Raw genomic sequence first — 24,142 nt, 5'->3', positions numbered from 1 at the left:
CCTCCCTTGATGGGGGCAAAATGTTGGTAATTTATTGTTCTTCCAATTCTCCAAGAAACGTGAAAGAAAGCTACGGCATTATCATGTTCTTCGCTGTAAATGCCCCAAAACTCTCCTCTCTCTCTCTCTCTCTTTTGCTCGTCTTCCGGCTGCTAGGATATATATATATTATATATATATATATATATGTTATGTGTTGTGAAGAAACTTGGTGCATTGAGAAGAGAAAACTGGCCTGCAAGCAATGGAGAAGATAGAGCCAGAGCTGAGACTATTTGATAGCAGTGAAGAACTATCGTCAGGTTCTGCTGACTATGTGCTTCAACTTGCTGAATCTGCTGTGAAAGATAGAGGCTCTTTTCTCTTTGTTCTCTGCGGAGGAGACATACCGAAGCGCTTAGGGTCCTTATAAACCTTTTGCATACACACTATAATACTTGTATTTCTTTATGGTTTGGTTCTCTTTCCTTTTCATTTTTTGTGTATGATTATTCTGTAATGCAGGAAACTGACCAAAGCTCCGTTCTTGAGACTGGTAGACTGGCCGAAATGGTATGTATTTTGGGCGGAGGAGAACGTCGTTCCCAAGTTACACCCTGATAGCCTCTATTGGCAAGCCAAAGAATGTTTCATCTCCCAGGTTATTTTGCATCCTTTCTTTCTGTTTACCCTTTCGAATAGTTACTTACCTGGTAAAGGTTAACTTTTTTATTCAATGTGATTGTGAGATAATTTTTTTTAACTTTTCTCTAAAACGACTTAGTTTTGAGAATTCCATATAAACCTTTTCATTTTTTCCGTCCTTTTCCTCTCTCTATCCTCACTTTGCCTCACGATCTCTAGGATCTACCCAGAATCTATGACTGTTGTTGTCCCCGCTCGTTGGTGTCTTTCGTCACCAACCAAACCTAAAAACATTCCTTTTTCTGAGTTCCTTACTCACCCTTCTACCTTTTAATTGATTTAATGTTTTTCAAATATCTCTATTTTTCCTCATTATTCTCCTTTTTTTTCACAAAATGACAATCTATATCTAGTCATGGCAGTATTTTGCTACTGTTTCCTCTCTCTCTCTTTCTCCACACCTCCAGCCAATTGATTTTCAACAAATCTCAAAACTAAAACCTAGATTTAAAATTTTTAGATCTTCAATTTATTTTTATATTTGAAAAAAAAATACTCTTGTGTAAAGCAGATAAGAAAATAAAAGAAACTGAAAAAAGTTTTTTTTTTTCGTGATTTTGGCGTTAGTAAGTGATGGCAATCAACCACCGATGATCGAAAACAGAGGTAACGATTGTGGTTCACCAAATCTTGAATTTTTTGTTCTACCATGTGATTACATCTTCAAATCACATGAGCCAAAAAATAGTAGTTGGGACTTGATGATGCCTAATTTTTCACTTAAGTTAAAATTTTGTTTAGATACACGAATTAAAAGAATTCATTTAAATCTAATAAAAGAATAAGAGTTTAAATTAAAGAAATTGATAGTGATTCAAGAATTTATAACTATTTAAGCCAACGATAAATAATATGGCATAGCGAGGTTCATAAATTTGAATCAAATTATTACTAATTCGTTCGTATCCTTTGGATATGTTTGCAATTTTTGCTGGCTTTGAGCAACCAGAGAGTTGGCATCTAATGGCAGCTGAAGAGAGGGTAGGAGTATTCGGGTTAGGCTCGTGTAGTGTGCAAGGAGTGTTAGGAATTGGCGGTCCGTTGGTACTATTCTTGATAATTCCTCAATTGATAATTTCATATATTACCAGAAGTTATAAAAAAAATCACTACTATTACCCCCTCCTAGTGCTATTTGTGTCTTGCCCGGCACTACTAGTGTATTGTGTTTAATTTTTTCAAATTCGATTTATTTAATAATCATTAATAAAAATTTAAAACATATTTTTTTTGAATTTGTGCATAAAATAATTTACAAATATATATTTGTTAAGATTCAATTTAATCAAATACTTCAAATAGTTCAATTTAAAATTGAAAAACTTTGATTAAAGAAAATCAAACTAAACAATATTTATGAATGAGTGGCTTATGAAAAAATATTTATGGAAGAGTAGCACATTATAACAGGAATAGGAATTAGTATTACAATTAATAATATGCAAATATATAAAATAATCAGTATTATGAGGTGATATATAAAAATATTTATGGAAGAGTAGCACATTATAACAGGAATAGGAATTAGTATTACAATTAATAATATGCAAATATATAAAATAATCAGTATTATGAGGTGATATATAAAAATATTGTACTTAACGAATTATCCTTTCTTGTGTTGCCCTGCTAATTAATCAGATTTTTTGTTTTGGCCAAATACAAAGGAATTTAAGTACTTAATCACGAATTGAATACAGGTTCCTTTACTACCAGCACACGTTATCTCTGTAAGCCATGGCGTGGCAGGGGAAGTAGCGGCGAGTAGCTACGAGTTCTCTCTCAGGCAACAAGTCAAAAATCGAACGGTCCAAGCTTCTCCATCAAGCGACTGCCCGAGATTCGATCTTGTTCTCCTATACTTAGGGTCGAACGACCGCGTGGCGTCTCTTTACCCTAATGACCCGGTTTTGCAAGAAGAGTCTCAGTGGGTTGCTTGTGTTTCCCAAGACGGTACGAGCGAGAGCGTGACGCTCACTCTCCCGGTGATCAACGCGGCAGCCAACGTGGCGATCGTGGCCGCGGGGATGGATCCGTCCCGTCCGTTCATGGATGCAATGGTGAGTGGTAAGCCCAGTGGATCACATCCAGCTCAAATGGTCTCGCCCCAAGATGGAAAGCTCGTTTGGTTTGTGGATGCTGGCGCTGCTTCGTTGTTCCTACGTGGCAATGAACATCGTTAATTAATATCGCCTATTTATTATTTATGGCATGTCTTTTTACAATTTCGATAAATTGACTTTTATGTGGTAAAAGAACGAAGTTTTCCTTTATGTAAATAAAAAAAATAATTGATCCTATATTTATTAAGTTAGTCTCAATTATTTTAAGTTAAAATCTTTAAACATTTTGAACCATATTAAAAATCAATCTTCACTCTTGCATCTAAGTATTAAACTTAACAATAAATGTATGGATTCACATCATACGAGCATTTGTGTCATTAATTTGTATATGAATTTTTTAAATAAAAAATAAAGATTAGGGGTCAAAATTTTTTTCCTAATTATAAAAAAAATGTGTATTTATAAGAAGGGGTTAGTAAAAGTGGTTTTTTTTTATAATTTTATATCTATTTTTTAAAAAAAATTATAATTTTATCCTTACAAGTATTAAAAACATTATTTTCAGTTTTACAAAATTGAAACTTTATCTTTCTCTTGTTTAAAAAACAGAATTGAATGTCCTTTTCTCTTGAATAATTTTTTTTAATTTTCATTTTTATATTCCATGTGGTGCCAAATATTAAAGGATGGAAAGTGACCTCTAGTTGCAGCTGAACGAATTCTCGTAGAACTCTTTGAAATTGGCAAGCAATATAGCACCTTAAGCTGAAATAGCTAATTTAGACCGTAGAGCCGAAATCCGGGTTTAACTAGGATTCATGGACATGCATTTTTTGTGATTCCAGGCGGGTGAGCCCCGGAGACCACATCAGCTTCATGGTGATCATATTCGGCAACTAATTAAGATTGCTATTTCATGCGAAAGGAGTTGGCTTTTGTGTAGCGTATACTCCATCGAGACCTTAATTATTAGGCCATTCCTCTCCATATTGGCATCATGGCTTCAACCTTAATTATTCGGCCATTCCTGCTCTATTGGTGTTGCTCGAGGCCCAGGTAGCAGCCAACCTTGGCAGGATAATGTGCATAATGCTGACAACATCAACAATGGTAATAAGCCTTGAAGACATTCTTAGTTATCTTTATCAAATAATATAAATAGTACTTCCTACATTTATCTATGCAGAATGACTAGTAACTAAAGTTTTTACTCTATACATGAATAAAGTTTGACATCTAGGGTATGGAGTGGACGATATGAGATTTTAATATTTACACTTTAGGTCACTAGATCATTGAAGTATTAAATATAATAATGGATAAAATACACAAAGTCTTAAAACTTTGACGTTGATTCATTAATTTTTAAAATGAACACTCTACCTCAAAAGAATATTTTTCGTTAAACACATAAATTCAACTGTTAATTTAATATTTTCGTTAATTTGATTACGTGATATTATTAAAAAAATAATTTATTTTTTATTAATTTTAAAAATTATCAAATTATTATATATTTTTTTTAAATAACTCTATTGCTGGTTGATTACCTTGCAACCGGCCACCTCACGGTAGAATCTGGCCAGTGAGTGCCAGATCTGGCCGAATCGATGCTAAGCCTCAAGAGCCTGATTTGGTACTCCTCAAGGGAGCCCAAGGAGATGGGAGACTTGGTCGATGTAAAGGAACTCGCCAACTGGCCTCAAAAATAAAAATAAATGAAAAAAAAAATACATTTTTGATATTTTAAATTTAACATTAACGTTGTTTACATATTTAGGGTTTGATGTTAATTTTCAAAATTAATAGATATGTGTAATTATAATTAAAATTTAATAATATTAATGTATTTTATCTTTTAATAATAAATAAAATACTCTTATCTTCTTAAATTTTTATCAAAATTATATAGAAATCTATTAATTTTTGAAATAAACACTTCACCTCAAAAATATAAATATCATTAATAAAAATTATAAAATACTAAAATATATTTTTTATTAATTTAAAAATTATTATTATATTTTAAAATAAAAAAATAAAAAGCATCAATCGCTACTCTCAAGGGAAGGTAGCAGTACATTAGGTCCCTAAGGGAGCGCTAGTGCTCCCTTAATGGGAAGCATTTTTTTTAATTAATAAAGAATTAATAAAATTATATAATAACAATTTTAAAATTAATCAATAGTAAAATTATTATTTTATCTTTACCACATCAACAAGTTGACCAAAACATTTAACTAACAACTAGATTTATGTATTTAATGAAAAATGTTTTTGTGGAAGATGAAATATCTATTTCAAAAATTAATAAATTTTAATATAATTTAGATCAAAATTTAAAAACATAAGGGTGTTTTATTCTTTAATAATTTATAGCAATAATAATTACCCAATACAATTTCTTTGTTTTTGAAAAAGGGAAAATTGACTCATCCCAAGCCCTTGGGCCAAGGCAAGACTGCGAACAGGTCGAGGCTTTAGTATATAACGGGCTCTGAATTATCAACGGCCCAAGTTGATCATTGCTATTCCCAGTTCCCACTCCTAAAATGACACACAAAACCCTCGGAAAACCCTCTCCACCCTATCACCGCTGTGCAAACTCTGATTCTTGTCAAATCTACTCTCACCGCCTTCCAGAATGTTGGGTTTACGGGGTTCAGTTGGAATACTCTCTGATGCCAGTCATCGGCTTCTTCAAAACATAACGGTGAGTTTGATTCCTTAATTCTCGTTAGCCAAAATGTCTGCATTAAGAATTTGCTGATCATATTTCTACGCGTTAAGGGCTCTTGCCAAGGTTTGTGATTATATCAAGATTACTATTTTATATGCAAGATTTTACTGTCATACATTTTTGGGTTAATGAGACTGTCTGTTGCTCTTCTCTTTTATTTATATTAACTGTTTAATTATGGGAGGATTTTGATGTTCTTTTTGTCGCTGTTCTATTAACATGTTGAACTCTAGAAAACAAATTTTCTTTTAACTAAGACGTAAATTAGAATTTGGTATAACGGTGAAGGTTTTTATCTCAGTAAACAGTGTTATTGTTCAATTGGATTTCTATTTTCTTTCCCCTCAAGTTCAGATGCAGCTACCCAGATAGGATCATATGCTTATCTTCACTGTTGTTTTGGTCAAGGTTTATATGCTTACCTGATAGGATCAGCTAAGGTTGAGAGTTGAAGTCAGGTTTTTTTTCCTTGATTTGCTTTCAAAAAATGAAATTTTTTTTTAATGAATTCCTAGTACCAACTGGAAACTATTATTGTTGACATACTGTTTTCTGCAGTTCCATGGAATAAAAGTGCAATGCATTCGTGTGGGAGGTGCTGAAATTCCAGACCACAAGCGCCTTGCAGTTTCTCTTCAGAGCATCTTTGGAATTGGTCGTACCAGAGCTCGCCAGATCTTAAGCGAGCTCAATATAGATAACAAACTCACTAATGAATTAACTGGAAACGAACTCCTGTCTCTCCGTGAGCATGTCTCTTCCACATGTGTAATTGGGGAAGATTTGGTACAAACTTGTTTCTCTACTCAACTTCCTTGCTTGAGGAACTTACTTTCTCTTAACATTATTCTTTTCTTGGGTGATTTAGAGGCGATGTGTCAATGCGGACATGACCAGATTGAAAGGTATTCAGTGCTATAAAGGGATCAGGCATGAGGATAAGTTGCCTTGCAGAGGACAGCGCACAAAAACTAATGCCCGGACTGCAAAGATGGGACTTAATGCTGTTGTAGAGAGACATAAAGCCTCTCACAACTAAGTCTCGTTTCTTGCTTTTATTATTTCATGATGCAGAGAAGGGATCCAACGACATTAATTCATGTTCTGCTAAATGTTGTTGATCATTAATTTCTGGTGCTGCTTTGCCATTTATTTTTCAAGAAAATTGTAAAAGCTGGTGAAAATTGCTGAGGATGGTATGTAGTTGCTGTTGGTCTCTGTGGGAGCAGCTCTGTTTGTCGTGGTGGTTTGAATTGTAATAATGTTTCAAAAAGTTCATTATCTAAATGATGTTTTATGCTACTTGAACCTCTTCATTTTTCTTGAAGATACCGATATCTAACCCACATCAGGCACCCTGGAGTCTGGAACTGCATATGGTAGTTAGGACTGACCACCTAAATATGGGGAGAAACTCCCGTTTTGCATTCTGCTGGTCAGCGGCCTTGTGTAACTGACAGATCTCAGCTTAAGAATCAATTCTCCCTAGCTTTCAAAAAGATGCTTAGTTATTTCGTCAAGTATGCTCAAACATTTATGAACCAAGACCAGCATATGTGCAGATTATTATGATTTATAACTCGAAGTCAGCTAACTAATTGTTGGTGCTGCTTGCTGAACAATCAGCTAAATGGTCAAATTGAAGGGAAAAATGAAATCTTTAATCGATTAAGGATGCCAATGGGTATCTGATTCATTTATATAAGGTTAAGATAGTTTCTAATTAGGTTTGGGATAGGTTTAGGAAGCAATTTCACTATCCGTGTCAAGTTGATGCCGCCCCTTGGTACCTGGTTCTTGAATCTAATCACATATTTTTTTAATTTCATGTAATTAAAGATAAATTTATATTGTTGATTGAATTAATTTATGAAATTATAATTATTAATTAACTTATAATGTCTTTTAATATATATACTCTATATATTATGTTTATTTTTAAGAAAAGAATATAATTACTATTATATATATACTTTTAATATACTTGCTTTAAATATAAATATATTTTCCTTTCATTTTGTGTTAGTTTTACAAAAATTATAACTTATAATATTATTAATTATAATATATATACATTTATTTATATAAAATTATAATATATATATATATACCTAAAAAGAAGTGGTGAGATTAAATTAGTTCTGAAACTTAATTATTTTTTTAATTTCATGTAATTAAACACAAACTCATATTGTTAATCAAATTAATTTATAAAATCATGATTATTAATTATCTTATAATGTTTTATAGTATATATATTCTATATATTGTGTTAATTTATAAGAAATATAATTACTATTATCTATATACTTTTAGTATATTTACATTAAATATAAACATATTTACTTTTTATTTTGTGTTAATATTATAAAACTTATAATTTATAAAATTATCAATCATAATATATATACTTTCATTTATACAAACTTATAGCATACGTACTTGTAAGATTAGAATAGTTTTAGAACTTAGTTTTTTTCTTAATTTCATATAATTAAAGACAAATTGATATAGTTAATTAAACTTGTACTGTTGTTGCCTTGTTGAAAACTTGTAATATTGTTTAAGTTATTATTTGAATATTTGTTTTTAGTTATTTAAGTTGATATTTGAAATATTGTTTTTGATTATTTAAATTTAAATTTTATTGTTTGTGTGCTTTTATAAATATAATTTTTAGTGAATTATATGAAATATAGATGAAAAATATTATTGTATATGGATACAAGTATGGATTTGAGTTTGGATAATTGGATATCCATTAAAAATATTTTAATAATTTTTTACATAATTGAGTTTTTAAACGGAGTCAAATAATTATCAAGTACTAGATATTTATTAGGGTTAGAATTAGGATACTAAATATAAAAAATATTTAAATAATTATAAAATTTGAATAACTCATTTATTAATAGAATTTGAATTTAAATATTTTAAAATTAACTAATATTTTACCTTTTAACATCCCTAACATCGATGGACTACTGAGTTTGTAGCTAAGTGACATTGTGAATCAAGGAAAATTAAGATGTGAGGCAGTAAGTAATTGCATAGCTTGGGCCATTTCAATGCACAAATAATAGTGGATTCGAATAGAATAAAACAAAAATTGGGTTGATATCACCTTTGGAGGCCTCAAGTTGGGCTGAGACATTCCTACCACTACTAGCGCAACCAATTGGCTACACCACATTTAAGGTCCATTTCAACGTGGCTATTATAAAGTAGCGAGTGTTGTTCTCCATCTTTACTCGAGCGAGTGTCTTTCTCATTCCAATTTAGGAATGAGGATAGAGTTACTAGCAACCTCTTCAGCTCTTCCTTCACGCTGCTTGGTTACCGAGAAAATCGAAAGGAATATGGCGCAAACCCTGGCGATGCCCGTGGCACCCTCTCTCTCCTTGATATGCAACAAAACGAGCTCTCTTTCTCTCTCTAACTCTGTTTCCCTTCAACGTTCGAACCCTCCAAAGGTGCAAATCCCTTTTAATTTCTTGTCATCTCTGGATTTTCCTCTCTCTCTCTTTTTCATTTTTTGCCAATTTTGTTTCATTTCATTGCTTAATCCTGTTTCCTGGAATCAAAGAAGAGAAAATTTTAGGCTGGAATTTCTTTATTTCTGTGCAATTTTGTTCATATTGGTGTCCTGCATTTTCAATAATGACAAACAGAAATTAATTAGTACTATTAGGCTTAATTGATATAGGGTTTAGGCAAAGCGTGGTTCAACATATTTGGAAGTTTCAAATTCAGAACTTCAGTACGCTTGAGGATTAAAAGGGAGAATTTTCATATTCAAATTTAGAATCATAAAGCTCTTTCCTTTTTCCCCCTTAGTTTAAATTGTAGTTTATTAAGTTGGAAAGCGAATTCTTATTCTTTATATGTTTTGAAATCAATTAGTATCGTAGTCTAAGCATCGAATGCGCTCGTGTTGGAGGAGTGGAAATTCCAAACAACAAGAGAGTGGAATTCTCTCTTCAGTATATCCACGGAATCGGTCGTTCTAGGGCTCGTAAAATTCTCTGTGATCTTAAAATGGAAAACCAAATCACCAAAGATTTGTCTGAGGAAGAACTCACCTCGATTCGTGATGAAGTCTCCAAGTATATGATTGAAGGCGACCTGGTAATTGCCAATTCTCCTTCTGGTAACTCAGCACACTCATTTCTAAGCGATTTGATTATTTTTCTTTCTTGAGGTGTTGCAGAGGCGGTTCAATGCTCTTAATATAAGGCGACTGAAGGAGATTCAGTGCTACAGAGGGGTGCGCCATATTCAGGGCTTGCCTTGCAGAGGACAGCGCACCAAAAACAACACTCGGACTTTGAAGGGTAAGAGGGTTACTGTTGCTGGAAAGAAGAAGGCTCCTCGTTGATCTAATCCTTCTGTTTTCCCTCAAGTAATTGCATGACTCTGATTTTTCATTTTTTGAAATGAATCATTGTAGTACCATATGATTGATTGGTTTTTTGTTGATATCAATATGGGATTTTCAATCTCTATAAGACTTCTGTTTTCAACTTTTTATGTGCCTCGCTTTCCTTCGAGCTTCTACAAAGCATACGGTAGGCCTCCTCCTGATGCCTTGTTAAAAACCAATTTTATCAAACCATTAAATTATGTATAAGAGAGCTTCTTTTCCTTTTCTCTAAAATTTTAGGAGGCGATTGGTGTGATGTAAGTAGGCAAGATCCTTGCTTTTTGATAGGCTGTAAACTGCTTGCCGTGTTTGGTTTGCAAAAAAAACACATTGAAAAGTCTTCCCATTCTGAAGTGATTACAGGGAGCAAAGAGAATATCAGTCTCTTCTCTCACGGGGGAAGTTACTTTCCTTTGAAGGTAAAGTTATAATTTTTTTTCCCAAATTATTCTCACCATAGTCAACTCCTCCCTCTTCTTCATCTTTCAAAAAACGATTCTCACACCAGTAACTATAGCTTTTTTTTAATTCCATCGATCTTGAGCTTGTACAAAATAGTGGTTAGCAGCATCAAGACCCACCTTCTAAATAAGAATCTCCTTGGCAAAAACTCCTGCTGAAGTCATTTGTAAATGTCAACCCCATCTCTGTTCTTTTCTTGCTAGCTTATAGCACTTTGTGGTGTTCTTGGAAGCAGGATTTGATCTTTTTACTTTGCAGGGCCATACATACTGAGTTATTTTTACTTTGTCAGGGGTAAAACAAAGTAAATTAATAAAAAGAAAAAACCTAGTAACAATCCGCTTTCAACAGCCTTTCGATATGTTCTCTTTCTCATATTATTTAGTGTTTTCATTTCTCTTTTGCTTATATTTCTATTCACCATTTTGCAAAATAATTATATATGTGTTTCACTTCAATCAATTTTTATAAAAGAAATGTGAACTTAAAAATTTATATTAAATAGAATGCAAGTATTTAATTTTAGATTTTCATATGTAAGAGTAATTTTATAAATTTATATTACATTTTTAGTAAAATGTTATCAAATTAACACTATAATATAATTTACTCAGTAATTATATTTTTTACGATTATCATTTTTTCATATTATACCATATGTTACAAATAATAACGGATCGATAATTTTGTATGAGTGGTTAAAAAATGATCATATAAAGATATGAATCGAATCAATGATTTGATTCGGAGTAAAAATTTAATTATTTTTTAAATAAATTAAATTATAATATAAAATTTTATTAATAATAATTTATAAATTTATCAATATAATTAGATATAAAGTAAAAAAAATTAATATTAAATTTTTACATTAAACATGGTAAATTTTGCAACAGGTTTTCAAGCTTTTAAGTTCATGGATGATTAAAAAAAAAATAAAGGATTTAGTATATTTTTAAAGGAGTAAAAAAAAAAGAAAAATAATTATGAAAGGGTTTACTATATTTATAAAAGAGAAAAAAATAAGTCTAAAATTTGAATCCAGAAAGATTTCAAACCAACTCATGTAACTGATGTAGGGGAGACGAGGTTACAAATTTTAAATTTTATGCACATTAAAATTAAAAAAAAAAAAAACCTAAAAACAGAAGGGTGGTGGCCAAACCCTGCCATCCCTCTCCTTTACATTTGGCCACAAAATTCTCTTTTTAGTAATCATATACCAAGCAATAACATTTTCAACAAACATCAAACGGCACCTTATAAAGCAACTAGGTGGTCTTTTGACTTGATGAGCCTCCTAGCCTGCCTAAGTAACTACTTCCAATTCCATAATTTTGCAGTTCTTTAGAATCCGCAGGCCAACCGTCCTTCCTAGTTGGTTTCAGACCCAATGCTACCCCATGAGTGAACCCATCAAACAAAGCCCAAATAGTGTGTGGAGTGGTAACTAAGAGATTAAGGCTTATAATGACCCATGATCAGGACAGGAAAAGACACAGGGAGGGGACAGCCTAGGTCATTAGTATTAACAAAATAGTTCAATGAATAATTTTCAATCATCCAAAAACAATACCAAAAGATCCTTGCCATTCCCGTGGGCAGAATCTGACGTGCGGAAGGTCTTCAAGGTCAATCATCCTGACAAACATTATCCAGGCGTAAACAGCAACTGCCCTTTAAAAAAAAATGTCAATAGTGGAAACTGCTGCAATTATACCGTGGCTCTGAGGCAGCTAGCGTTCAGCGAACTAAAAGCTGATAAGCTGAAAACACAACCAACACCTTACTTGCGAGTTGCCAGATCACTCTCAACAAGTCAATCCTGAATCCTAATACTGTTAGTGTTCGGTCTCTTTACTTAGCAACTCCTATTATTGCTCTCAAGTTCTTGTTTACTTGCCAAGCAAACCAAGAGGAAAGGAAAGTACAAATCTGACACTTCTCGAACGAGAAACTAGGGTAGGAAATACGCTTATTAGATTCGACTGTTTTTTTTATATTAGAGAAATAGAATCTTCACTGACTGGATTGAAGTTAGGCATATTCCTATAGAACTCGAAACCTGATTTACCAAGGTTTCAGAATTCAAAGTCAAATCGGACCCAAATCTTAAGCTACTTGAGAGACAAATCTAAGGAGAAAAACAAAGAGTGACTAATGACCTCAACTCCCATTAAAATATCCATTCCTTCCATTGGTCAGCCATAACTTGGACTTTATTATTACAATCCCAATGGCCCATGTGAGTTCAAGGCTGAAAACTTTATACGTACCGGTGGTGTTATATCTGCGTCAGTTGCATTCAGAAAATTGTAAAAGAAATTGACAAGAAATGTTAATCCATGACAAGTGGACTACCTAAAGGATAAACTTTGCCTGAAATAGTTTACCTTTGAATATTTTTAATCCATGACAAGTGATTTCTCTTTTTGTATGTACTTATGTCGATTGATAAAAATCAATTAAATATGTTAAATTTATTCAAGAATTTATGGACTTATTTTATTTAGTTTGATCATTTATTGATCACAAATGCTTCTTATTTATATAACTTAATCATTTATTGATCTTAAATTAAGCATCGCTTAGAAATGTTAAAAGAGGTTGAACGTATGTTAAATGAAGTCAGTATCTCAAACTAAGCATTGCTTAGACCTTTTGTTAACCAATGACACTTATACACATGAATAGCTCATTAAAATAGGCAAAAGATCGCCTGGACAAAAGCCTGTATGGCAATCATCTTAACAAGTTATATTAATACTATATTGTAGTAATAGGTTCACATGGCAAATGGATCGAACTCATCAAACTGGAAACCACCTCCACCACCACCACCATCACCACCATTGAAAAATAAACATTGTACGATGGCTATGAATGGACAATCTGAAAAATACACTACCATGTGTAGTTCCAGAAGGGCTTCCTTACGGGAAGGGAGGAAAGACTATATCCAAAACAAAATAAAATACTTGGGCTTCATCATTCATTTGTCATGGCAACAACCACATAAAAAGAATGCAGGAAAATTTTGCAAAGAATCTTTCGATGGGGATGTCCTATTGCCAGCAGCTCATGTATTATACATGCATCATCTACAGAAGATTGGGAACATTTGTTTTTTGGTTATCCTTTCTCCAAAAACATGTTCGGTGCAAGGTGTCGCAGTGCTCAAATATTCACAGGACAGCTATTAATTGGTCTACTAACTTCGCGAGTTAAGCTCTTATAAGGCAAATAATTATACTTGTCTCCTAACTGAGTTTGATTGTTTTAAGCAACTAAATGGCAAAGTATAAAAGTTCTAACATCGGAATTAGCATGTAGTGCCTGGTCTCCAAGGAACAATAGGCTGCATGGGAAACAACATGATTATGTTGAAGGAAATTTTAACTGCATTGTCGATGCGGTCTGTATAAAAGAACTGTACAGTTTCTGATGTAGAGGTCTTTCCCTGGATTTCATTGGATTAATAAAATTGCCATCTACCACAAAAATGGAGTTAAAAGGGTATAGAGTTGGGCTTGAATCTCTTTTTCTTCAAATAATAAAAAAAGACGGAGATGGACTTTTACTCAACATAGCATTCGCCTGTGTGCTCTACAAAAATTTTTTGACAGAAGCTTAACCCATGTACACATTCTCTTGCAAAACTGGGAGGTAATTGGAGTAATTGATTTGTCGGTTTGGTCATTTTTAAAAATTCTAAGCCATTGCCAGGAAGGTGCAGAAGGTGGAAATATCGGGTTTATGGACCGAAATGGGTGAAAGTAGTTTTTGCATATCAATGGAAGGAATTTGTACATGGTTCATGGGCATAAGCGCTGTTTAACAACAAAAGCCTCAGAATACACACAGCATATATAGCTCCCATAGATGTCTGATACACACCACAGTTAATAAAAACCTAACCCATGTTTCCAATTCACCCTAGAGTTTTTAACACCAACGGCCCTAATCCACCTAGGGAGACAATGAAAACAAAGGAAGCAGCTCTATCTATTACACAACGAAAGAGCGAAAAACGTTTCAAGCTTTCCTGTTCTTCCTTTGGGTCATGATCATGACCCTTTCACCCTTTGAAGTAGCAGATGCGTGGGTTCGTCTGCCAACAATGGTTGGCCTCGACCGGGTGAAACCATCCCGTGGGGGAGAAAAGACAACGGGCAGGTAATCAGTTGTATGGCACGGAAAGCTTGACCTCTCAAATTGTTCCTTCAACGCGTCTTTTCCCTGTAGAATTTCACCCAAAACAAAAGGTACAAAGAATCAAACAATTACTAAAACAGCTTGCAGAACTCGAAATTGAATAAAAAATTCTGACATTAACCAACGCCGTTACAGAGAAAAGAGCGGGAAAACAAAAAGGAGCAGAACCTTTACTTAAAAGTGGCCATATGTTACCTGCAGCTTGGCGACAGCAATTTCACAGATCTTACTCCTAGTGTCTCCATAGCTCCATTCTCGGTGGCTAAAGGCCCTAGAAAACCTTGACGCAGCATCAGGACTCGTGAAATTCACAAAAGCAAAGCCCAGATTCAAATGAAACCTGAACAAAATTATGTCAGCATTACTTGTTTCCGCCTATACACTATAAGAATCTTTAGATTCAACAAATTTAAAGAACAACAACAGAAAAGCTGATGACACGAGGCAATGATTAAAAATAAAATATTACCCAAAGTCCATGGGCAGATAAAGAAAATCATATGCTGATTTGCAGCAATTAGACACTGGCAGAGCTTTTCTATTTTCAGTCTGACAGAAACGATCCAGCATGCGCTGCAAGTTACTCCTTCTGTTCATTTATCAAAAAGATAATGGATCAATGCCAACCAAAGAACCCTGAGCATGTAGAGGTCAAAAAGAGACATGGATTAATTTAGTTACATTCATGGTGGACTTTAACTATCATGTGCTGCATATATGCATGTTAATCGATGTAGGATAAATAGGCCGTGCATGTTGGAAAAGCATACATGACTGAACATTTAAGAGATCTTAAGACATACATAACTTCCGTACAGCTACAGACTACAGAAGGGACAAAGAAAACGTGAAAAACCGATGGGCAAACTGACGACTCTTCTTCCAGCTTTTACAGACCGTTCCCATATCAAAGGTCGCAAAAGAAACTTAAAACAGACAGGGAGGGAGAGAGAAAAGTACTGTTACTTGACCACCATCTGCAGAAAAAACCCACAACAAACACAGAGAAACTCAAAGATGGTGAAAGGGATGGGTCATTGAGACCACCGTGGCTAAAATAAACAGTAAAACATACCGATTTTGGCCAACATAACAGCCCAGAAACCTAAGAGATTACAGGCTCATGGCAGCTGAACCATGTATGGTAAGATTGAAAAGGAAAATAGAAAACCAGCATGAGCATGAAACAAAAGACAAAGCGAAAGAAAATGCACGAGATAGAGAAACTACTTGAAGTGATTAGGAACGTTTTTGATCATCACAGAAGTCTTTCCATCAAATTTCATCTGTTCCTCAGCGGGTACAGGAGGACATAAAGGACAACCACCCCCATGACCATTAGAACTGGCTTCGATCTTCTCATCATCTGCTTTTCTGGGGACCCAAACCGGGCTATGCATGGGATACCCACTCCGAGGCTTCAACCTAGGAGGAACATACCCACATTTACCTTTCTTCTTATTTCCAACGATCCCCTCCGACCCATAGTTCATACCATCATATGAAATAGAATTTGGGCTATTGAAAACTTTAATCCGAGGATGTGGCTGCTTCTCTGAGTTATATAAGCTCAAACACTCTTCCTTATTATCCCAGCACCAGGGAGAATAATATCCAAAGCTTGGACGGGGACAGAAGTCAGGCAACACAACGGGTAAAAATACCGATTGCGGTACTGATATCTGAAGCTGAGGGAGATGTAAGGGAGCTTCATTTTGGCTCCTTTCCAAGGGAAACTGATGAGGCAGGTAAATTTTATCTTGCGGATAATGGGGCTTAGCAATCAGTTGCATGGATTGAGGCTCGTAGCTTAAAGCTGATGGGTTTAGTGGTTTAGAATTTGAGGTTTTTACCGGAGAAGAGGAAGCAGACATTTTGGGTGCCCTGGAGCAGAAAAGGACAAGAAAAAACAAAAACCCGGAACGAACTCCGAACTCCCGTTCAAGTTGAGGAAAAAATTACTTGTAGGTAAATGGATAAGTTTGAAAATATGCAGGAAAAGTCCCAAAAGAACAGCGTAGGAAAGTTTGGAAGGAAGAAAACATTTACATGTACATGAGACTGACGAGAGATTTATTCAGGCTTTCGCATAAAAAGGCTGCCAAGGAACTTTCACCATTTTGGCTAAAGGGAATCACTGTAATGATGAAAGCTGGAATGGGAGACTACTGGTTATGTCTATCCAATTAATGCTTGCCCTGGGTGTCCCCATTACATGACAAATCCAATGTGAGCTTTGGCGGCGTGATAGAGAGAGAAACATACAAAAGAGAGTCTTAGTGCAAGCTTGATTGATTCTCCATGCAATCTGTTCTCTGGGTATATTGCCATTTTTTAATTCCAGATACGTACTTAACTTGCTACACCGTCCTTCAATTGAATTGCTGTTCATAGTGGTAAAAACGGTAAAAGAATGACAAAAAAGAAATACTACCAAGTATATAAACAGATGAGGTTGAGCAACTTTTTTCTAAATCTTGTATTTGTAAGTTTCTTAGTTCTTGATACGGTGCAATCATGAAGTTTTACACGGGGAAAAGGTTGTAAATTATGGATTGCTTTCTCTGGAAGCTTAAAAGATTTTCCTGAAAAAGGCAATCGTTAAATATTGAACCATTGAAAATTAACTTCTGGGCCAGGTTTCTGAATGGCAAAGGACCATACCCGTTTGAGACATTAAAGTTTATACTAAATCCATGAACAACTTTTTAGAGCTTTGCTGGTCAAAGATCATTTGCCTTATGCGGTGTTTACACTATTTGGTAGTAGTAGTATTTTCCCTTGCTGTCTTTTTCTTTTGTGAATGTTGTTCTTAAATTTTAACTATTTTTGTAACTAGAAGATGGAGAGATTGCATGGTTTTGTCATTTCATGTCATTCTTAATTTAGCTGCCAATTTTTTTAATTTTATTTCTTTTCCAACAATTCGCATCCTTTTATACATGTCAAATTGTGAATTAATAACATATAGTAGCTCAAACTTAAAAAATTATTATTAATAAAATACATTTGAAGGGAGTTTTTGATTACCAAAAGTTGAGTTATTTTGTTTGACAAAATAAAATAAATTTGAAAAGATAGTGTTAAGATGTGTAGAGGTGACAACTAGTGTTACCATGTAATCGGTGAGTTTATTATCAAAATTTTTTGATATAATATTTTTAAAAATTTATAAACTATTTAAACAATTTTTATTTTTATTATACTTAATTAAATTTTTATATTTTTATTTTAAATTAAATAAATTTATTTTATATTTTTATTTTAAATCAAATAGACATTTGTAACTACTAGTTAAGTAATATGAGAATGTTATTATATCATATTAATGTATTATGTTATAATTTATTATGATATATTAATATATTATTTAATATAAAAAATAATTAAAATTCTAATTAATTATTATTAATTATAAAAATATATTTAATTTAAAATTAAAAAAATTAATTGAATATAAAAAACAATTTATTTAAATTTTCCTTAATAGTTTGATCATTAACATTGAAATGCATCCACAGAGGGTAGGGTTTCTTTTCCCAAGGGAAGGGTGATCACAAGATTTATACGGAGCCAAAGGTTAACCGCACCTCTCTACGCCATCCATTTGCAACATTCTACCACTTTATTGCCCCTCTTGATTGTAAGTTCATATTATTAACCTGGGCAGTTTTTTTTTAATATTTAAATTTTTTTAGATATTATATTAATTTTGTTATTAGAACAAAATTTTTTTTTTAAATTCACTAAAATATTATGTTAGATCCTTACCTTAAAAAAAATTGTACTATTTAAAACATAAGTAAGAGAAAATAAATGAAAAAGGGAAAAGCACAAGTGATACAAGGGAAATTCACCCTTAAGTTTGTTATAATAGAAATTTATATTCTAAAAAATTTACCAAAAATATGATGTGTTTTTTTAGTGGAATTAAAATTTTAATATTAAGAGTAGCTGAGAAGGATCTTCTATGACCTAATAAGTGAGGAAGCTAGATCACTCCAACTAACCATGAGTCATGCTCTGATCATAAAGTCTCGAATTATCAGACTTGAAATTTGGTCTCTTTGGAACTTAATGGCACATGACTATCAACTTAAAAGATTTGTCAAATTCATGATCTCTTGAAAGCATTTAAACATTTAAAAAAATTCAATTATTCCAAATAAAAACCAAAATTTGAACCATCCTAATCAGATAAAGACTGGTTAATGGCATTAATTACGCACTAATCGTTCAATCTTCAAATCATATTTCCCTAATTACTTAAGGACTAAAGAGTTTTCAAATGAGTTAGTCAAAAATCAAAATCCTATTAAAAGCATAGAAAAAGATGAAGTTCTTTAACTCGAAATTCAATTAATTCCCCATTTAAACATTCCAAATAAACCAAAAAATATGTAACAATGGCCTAATTTTTCAGTCATTCATTGAGGGTATGCCAATTCTTTGCAATTTTTCACTACAACTATTAAATGGCATTTATTGTAGAAAGACAAGAAAACATGATTACAACTTGTTGAAAATGTTGTACATATGTTTAAACATTTTTAAATTTTGATAAAATTATATTAAAATAGATGTGTAATTTTGATCAAAATTTAAATTATAATATTTTATCTTAAAAGTTGTGATGAGTTCAAAATTACTTTGAAAAATGGAATTTGCTTATAACACAAGAAGGTCATTATTGAACTCGTGCCATTTCAAGATGACGTCTGCTTCTTTTCACACGTGTCTCCACCCTAACCCAACAACAAGCAATCTTGTCTCACCGTCTGGTCAGTGAAGCATATGATAGATAGAAAAGGGCCAGATGAAAAGGTGTGAGCAGCATTAAATGGAAAGAGTATTTTTCCTTTTTTTCTTGGGGCAGTGGGGGTGGTGTTCTTGGCTTTTAGAGTTTCAAGGTTGGTTTGAGAATCCCCAAAGTGGGCGCGACAAGGACGATTTTCTGATTTTCTCTGTCAAACCTTACCATTTGCTTCCACCGTATGCTCTACTCCACGTCTCCACCTAGTATGTTTGGCTTCAACAGTTAAGGTTTTACCTAGAGCCATCAGCCTTGCGAAAAAAAGAAAAGAGCAGAAGCCTGACGCCCTGGAAAGGCTATTAGCTGCACCCATGAACCCTTTTTCTCTATTGCTTTATCTGGAGCTCTAGAAGCCCTGGTGCGTTTTTGGTTAAAATTATTACACAAGACCAGAAGAAAAGTCATTGTGTTGGCCTACTAAGGTTTGAAACTTGGTCTGACTCTTTATCTTCTGTTTGAGTTGAAGCATTGTGCATGGCCTGTCATTTCATGCCATTCTTTAGCTTAGAATGGGAACCCCATGTGCTGCTGCTGCTGCTGCTGCTACTGCTGAGGATAGGCTTCTGTATGGTAGGGCAAGAGAAGGACTAATATTCTACCGCACCTCATTGTTATCTCCGTCTAAGCAACCTCTGCTCTTTCTCTTGCACTGGGTTTGTTTCATAGCTCAGAGAAAATCTCTCTTTAAACCTAAAACTTTGATTTTAACGAAGAAATATGAGATGTTTAAAAAATAATTAATGCATATCAAAACATAATCATTGTCCTGCTTGATCAATTTGTAAAATATTTAATTAAATTCATATGAATTTTGAGTGGAATAATGGAGCATCGGTGGGTCTAGAGACCTTGGCCTGCTGGTCGGGGAAAGATATATGAAATGTTATGTGGCTGGAATTGGTGCTTCGCCGCTGAGGAGAGACGAAATCTAGTGAAGGCAGAAAGAAGTTTATTTTTATCAGAAGGTGCGACTGTAAACCTAGGAAGTTGGGAAAAATTGGATGGGATAAAGTTTATTATTATTTATTTTGCATGAGTTAATCCAAATAAAAAGGTGAGTCTTCCTTCTTTATTAACATTTGATTCTTTGAGATAATATTTCGAGAATAAAATTCTGAATATATAGGACGAACAATGCAACATTTAAACAAATCTTAATTAATATTGTATTAAAAAATTGGGATTTTTATTATCTTTTGCTAATAGTTCTTATCCTCCAACGATGTATAAAGATTTTTTGCCTACTCAGTGCAGCTATTTGACTTTTCACTGGACCTATATCCCCTAGATCAGAGCCGAGTAAATCAATTTTTAGTGGAAATCATGGACAAGGAAGAACAAGGATTATAAATTTTTAAGAAAATTATTAAAATATAAAAAAATAAAATTTTAAAAATTTTGAGAAGCCATAACCCCTATAACTACGCAAGACTCCACTCTGTCCTAAACTGTGAATCATTTGAAAGCGTTAAGGAAATAAGAAAATTGTATTAGTATATAGCAGCAGATCTATTGCAAAGTTGTTTAATTATTTTAACACTTATGGATAATATACTTAAATCAGTATGTAATACTGCATTTGAGTTATGCAAGAACTACTTACTTGCTTGCTTCATTTAACCCCTGAAAGAAAAAGGTTTCAAACATCTGAGTCATGGGCGGACCCATGTTCATGAGAGTGGTATCACACGACAGCACTCAATTAAAAAACTATTTTTTATTATATTTTTTTAATTTTACGCATTTAATAATGTTATGAACTCTTTAATATTTTTTATAATTTTGTAATAAGCGTGGTCTAAAAGTAAATTTTATTAAAAAAATTTATATATTAATAATATTAAATATTTTAAAAAATATTAAACATTATCAAAAAATAAATTTCTCAAAAGAAATTATATATTAATATTTAAATCTACCTAAAAAGAAATTTTTTTTATAATTTAAGATTTTATTAAAAACTTAAACTATTTTTTCTTTTCAAAAATTCAAGCCTTACTTTTAAAACCTAGAGTGACTTTTCTGTGTTTTTTATTGTTTTAAAACAATTCAATTAGATTTCAATGGTAAGTTTTACTTTTGAAACTTATAGTGATTTTGAAGTATTTTTCACTATCTCAAAATAATTCAATTAAACTTTAATTGTGAGTAATTTTTTTATAAAGGAGTTCTTATAATAGGGAAAGAAATCGTTGTAAACAAGTAAAAAAATGCACCTAAGATGGTGAAGAGAAAAATTAAAACAGTTTTTGAATTACTGAGTATCATAACAAATGAAATATAATAAGAAGAGAATTAAAGAGTATAAAGAATTAGAGAAAAGCTCTTGAGGGTCATCTATTAACTTGAGGAAGAGCCCTCTAATAAATTGTGAAGGTTTTATGTATAGTATTAAAAATAACGATTATACGAAAAAGTTTTAATACGTATAATGAATGATTTTATTAAAAAAAACTTTAATATTAAGTAATCGTTATTAAGAGTTAATATCAAATAATGATTAAAAATATATTATGTGATCATTTAAGTAATTAGAGATATTAAGACTTGTTATTGAGTAAAAAGTAACAGAAAAGAAATATACGTGAAAAGGTAAAAAAAAACTATACATAAATAAGTATAATAGAATAAGTTATACGTAGATAGATATGAAAAATGGTATATGTGAACAAGTATATGAAAACAAAGCAAAATAGTGAAATACTTATATTTTAAACAATATTGTATTTCGAGAAAAGGTTAAGAAAAAGATTTTTTAGTTATCTCCATATCTGAACTATTAAATCAAACTCTTCAAAACATTTAAAGATAAAAGTAACTTATGAACCCTGTTACTTATTCAAAGTTAATTTCACTATTTTTCCATGTGAAGTGATTATTTTATATGAAATAGCTTCTCTACTTGTATTTGTTATTTCATATGAAATAGAGCTCCATTTATTATAGTTATTCTGTGTGAAGTAGCACTTTACTTATTTTAGTTATTTTACATAAAATAATATTTCATTTGTCATAATGGTTTTTATTTTTCTCTTAATAATATTATGTTATAAAATAATTATTTAAAGAACATGCATTAACCAAAATCATATATTTACATTTTCAATTCAACTAAAATTTTTAAATATTTTATGTCTACATATTTTTTGATTACTTTGATAGTTTGGATTCATAATTATAAAAAGTACATGTTACACAATTGAATAAGTGACAAGTAGATGAATGATTATTTTGTAATATATATTGAAGAAAATATATTTAATAATGTTTATATTTATCATCATATTTTTTAAAATATGAAAAATTTTATAGATAATTATATATTTTTTAAAATATTTTTACTTTAAAAGATTAAATGAATGTATTGAATTTATAATTTGTTAATATAATGTTAAAATTTTAATTTTATAAATTTTAATATATTTATTTTTAATTATTATTTTAATTATAATATCATTTAAAAAAATTCAAAATCAGCAAATGAGGAAGATAAATTGGAAAACGTAAACAAAGGTCAAAGAGGATAGCTTGTCGTTCATTCCTTACCGTTCATGAATCACATGACCTACAGAAATAAAAGACAACAGAACTTGGCTGGCTTTGGCTGTATCAAAAAGAAAAACCCATGGAAAATATGACAAAATAAGTTGAGAGGCGCCCTACGAAAGTGAAGCGTGCGGAAAAGCGAAACAGGGCGGGCTAACAGTGCTAGTAGGATAGGGATTGAGATCGGTAATCATCACGTTGGCGGGGACACGGCTGCAGAGCAGCTGGGAGTCCCTTCCCATGACCCGTTCCTGACCCAATTCTGATTTGCTTAGACACGACACAAAATGATGTGACTGACATAATGCAGATATGATATAGGGTTTAGAGTTGGTATGAGATCTGCAACCTCCATCATTATGCCTAGTTTCTCCAGCCCTCCATCATCAATTCTCAAACCCCAAACCTTTGGGAAATCCTAAGACACCATCTGGCTTTACTTGATTTGAAGTTTCTTTCGTTTTGTATTATTGAAACAACATTGATGTATGGAAGGAAAACAGGGGAGCCCAATGATTGAAATACTTTTTATAGAAGAGGCCACTGGCATCCTAAAAGTAGTCCATAACTAATGCTCCCATTGCCCATCACCATTGAGATAAGTCCAACACCAACTATTTAAAAGCTTCATCCCAGGCCATTTTGAAAGTCCAATTCTTTGACGTTTTTTTTTCTTAATGGAGATCTGTAGACTAGCAAGTGACTTTTTTGGGGCTAAGGACTTGTCTATATGTTAAAAATCCAGGTCAAAATGTTTTATTTATCTTGAACGAAAGGTAAATTAATTGAAACAGTGGACTTGAAGAAGCCTGCTTTGTGCTGGGTTTTGGACACTTTAAATTGGGTAGCGTGGCCACAAAAGTAGTCCCAAAATAACTAGGTTTGTACATGGACCGGGCTTCCAATTCCTTTGTCAGAAGGATGCCACTCAACTTTCATAAGCTGGGCTTTGGACCCCCAAATTAAAAAAGAAACCCAGCAAAAGATAGTAAGCATTGTTTCAAATTGAGCACCTAAGGCCCTCTTGTCCTCAGAAATAGGCTGCATATCTGAAATTAAACATGGATTCTTGTTCAGCTCTAGACCCTAAACTCCCACCCCCACACCCTCAAAAAAAAACTTGAATTTTACCAGAAGAAATAAACAAAAAAAATTATGTGAATGATATTTATAGCTCAATGGCTGGTGGCATT

General features: G+C 32.6%; 4 protein-coding genes across 4 annotated transcripts; 3 read left to right on the top strand and 1 right to left on the bottom strand.

Annotated features, from left to right (window-relative positions):
- Positions 1–92: 92 nt before the first annotated feature.
- LOC110416785 (putative 6-phosphogluconolactonase 1) lies at positions 93–3,014 on the top strand. Its single transcript, XM_021428871.2, has 3 exons — positions 93–402; positions 505–640; positions 2,385–3,014. The coding sequence occupies exons 1-3, from the start codon at positions 245–247 to the stop codon at positions 2,865–2,867; spliced, it is 777 nt and encodes a 258-aa protein (XP_021284546.1). The 5' UTR covers positions 93–244; the 3' UTR covers positions 2,868–3,014.
- Positions 3,015–5,303: 2,289 nt separating this feature from the next.
- Positions 5,304–6,802, top strand: LOC110416773 (Ribosomal protein S13/S18 family). The gene is made up of 3 exons (XM_021428848.2): positions 5,304–5,463; positions 6,049–6,276; positions 6,359–6,802. The coding sequence occupies exons 1-3, from the start codon at positions 5,395–5,397 to the stop codon at positions 6,527–6,529; spliced, it is 468 nt and encodes a 155-aa protein (XP_021284523.1). The 5' UTR covers positions 5,304–5,394; the 3' UTR covers positions 6,530–6,802.
- A 1,939-nt stretch (positions 6,803–8,741) lies between these two features.
- On the top strand, positions 8,742–10,013 carry EMB3137 (Ribosomal protein S13/S18 family). The gene is made up of 3 exons (XM_021428847.2): positions 8,742–8,963; positions 9,394–9,618; positions 9,701–10,013. The coding sequence occupies exons 1-3, from the start codon at positions 8,775–8,777 to the stop codon at positions 9,866–9,868; spliced, it is 582 nt and encodes a 193-aa protein (XP_021284522.1). The 5' UTR covers positions 8,742–8,774; the 3' UTR covers positions 9,869–10,013.
- Positions 10,014–14,410: 4,397 nt separating this feature from the next.
- On the bottom strand, positions 14,411–16,464 carry MCT1 (MEI2 C-terminal RRM only like 1). The gene is made up of 4 exons (XM_021428491.1): positions 15,821–16,464; positions 15,060–15,179; positions 14,786–14,930; positions 14,411–14,614 (listed from the first exon to the last, which is right to left on the bottom strand). The coding sequence occupies exons 1-4, from the start codon at positions 16,462–16,464 to the stop codon at positions 14,411–14,413; spliced, it is 1,113 nt and encodes a 370-aa protein (XP_021284166.1).
- Between the last annotated feature and the right edge of the window lie 7,678 nt (positions 16,465–24,142).

This window comes from Theobroma umbraticum, unplaced genomic scaffold (assembly GCF_002168275.2).
Source record: "Theobroma umbraticum cultivar Fairchild unplaced genomic scaffold, ASM216827v3 scaffold_51.0, whole genome shotgun sequence".
Lineage (NCBI taxonomy): Eukaryota > Viridiplantae > Streptophyta > Magnoliopsida > Malvales > Malvaceae > Theobroma > Theobroma umbraticum.
This window is presented reverse-complemented; position numbering and strand designations above follow the sequence as displayed.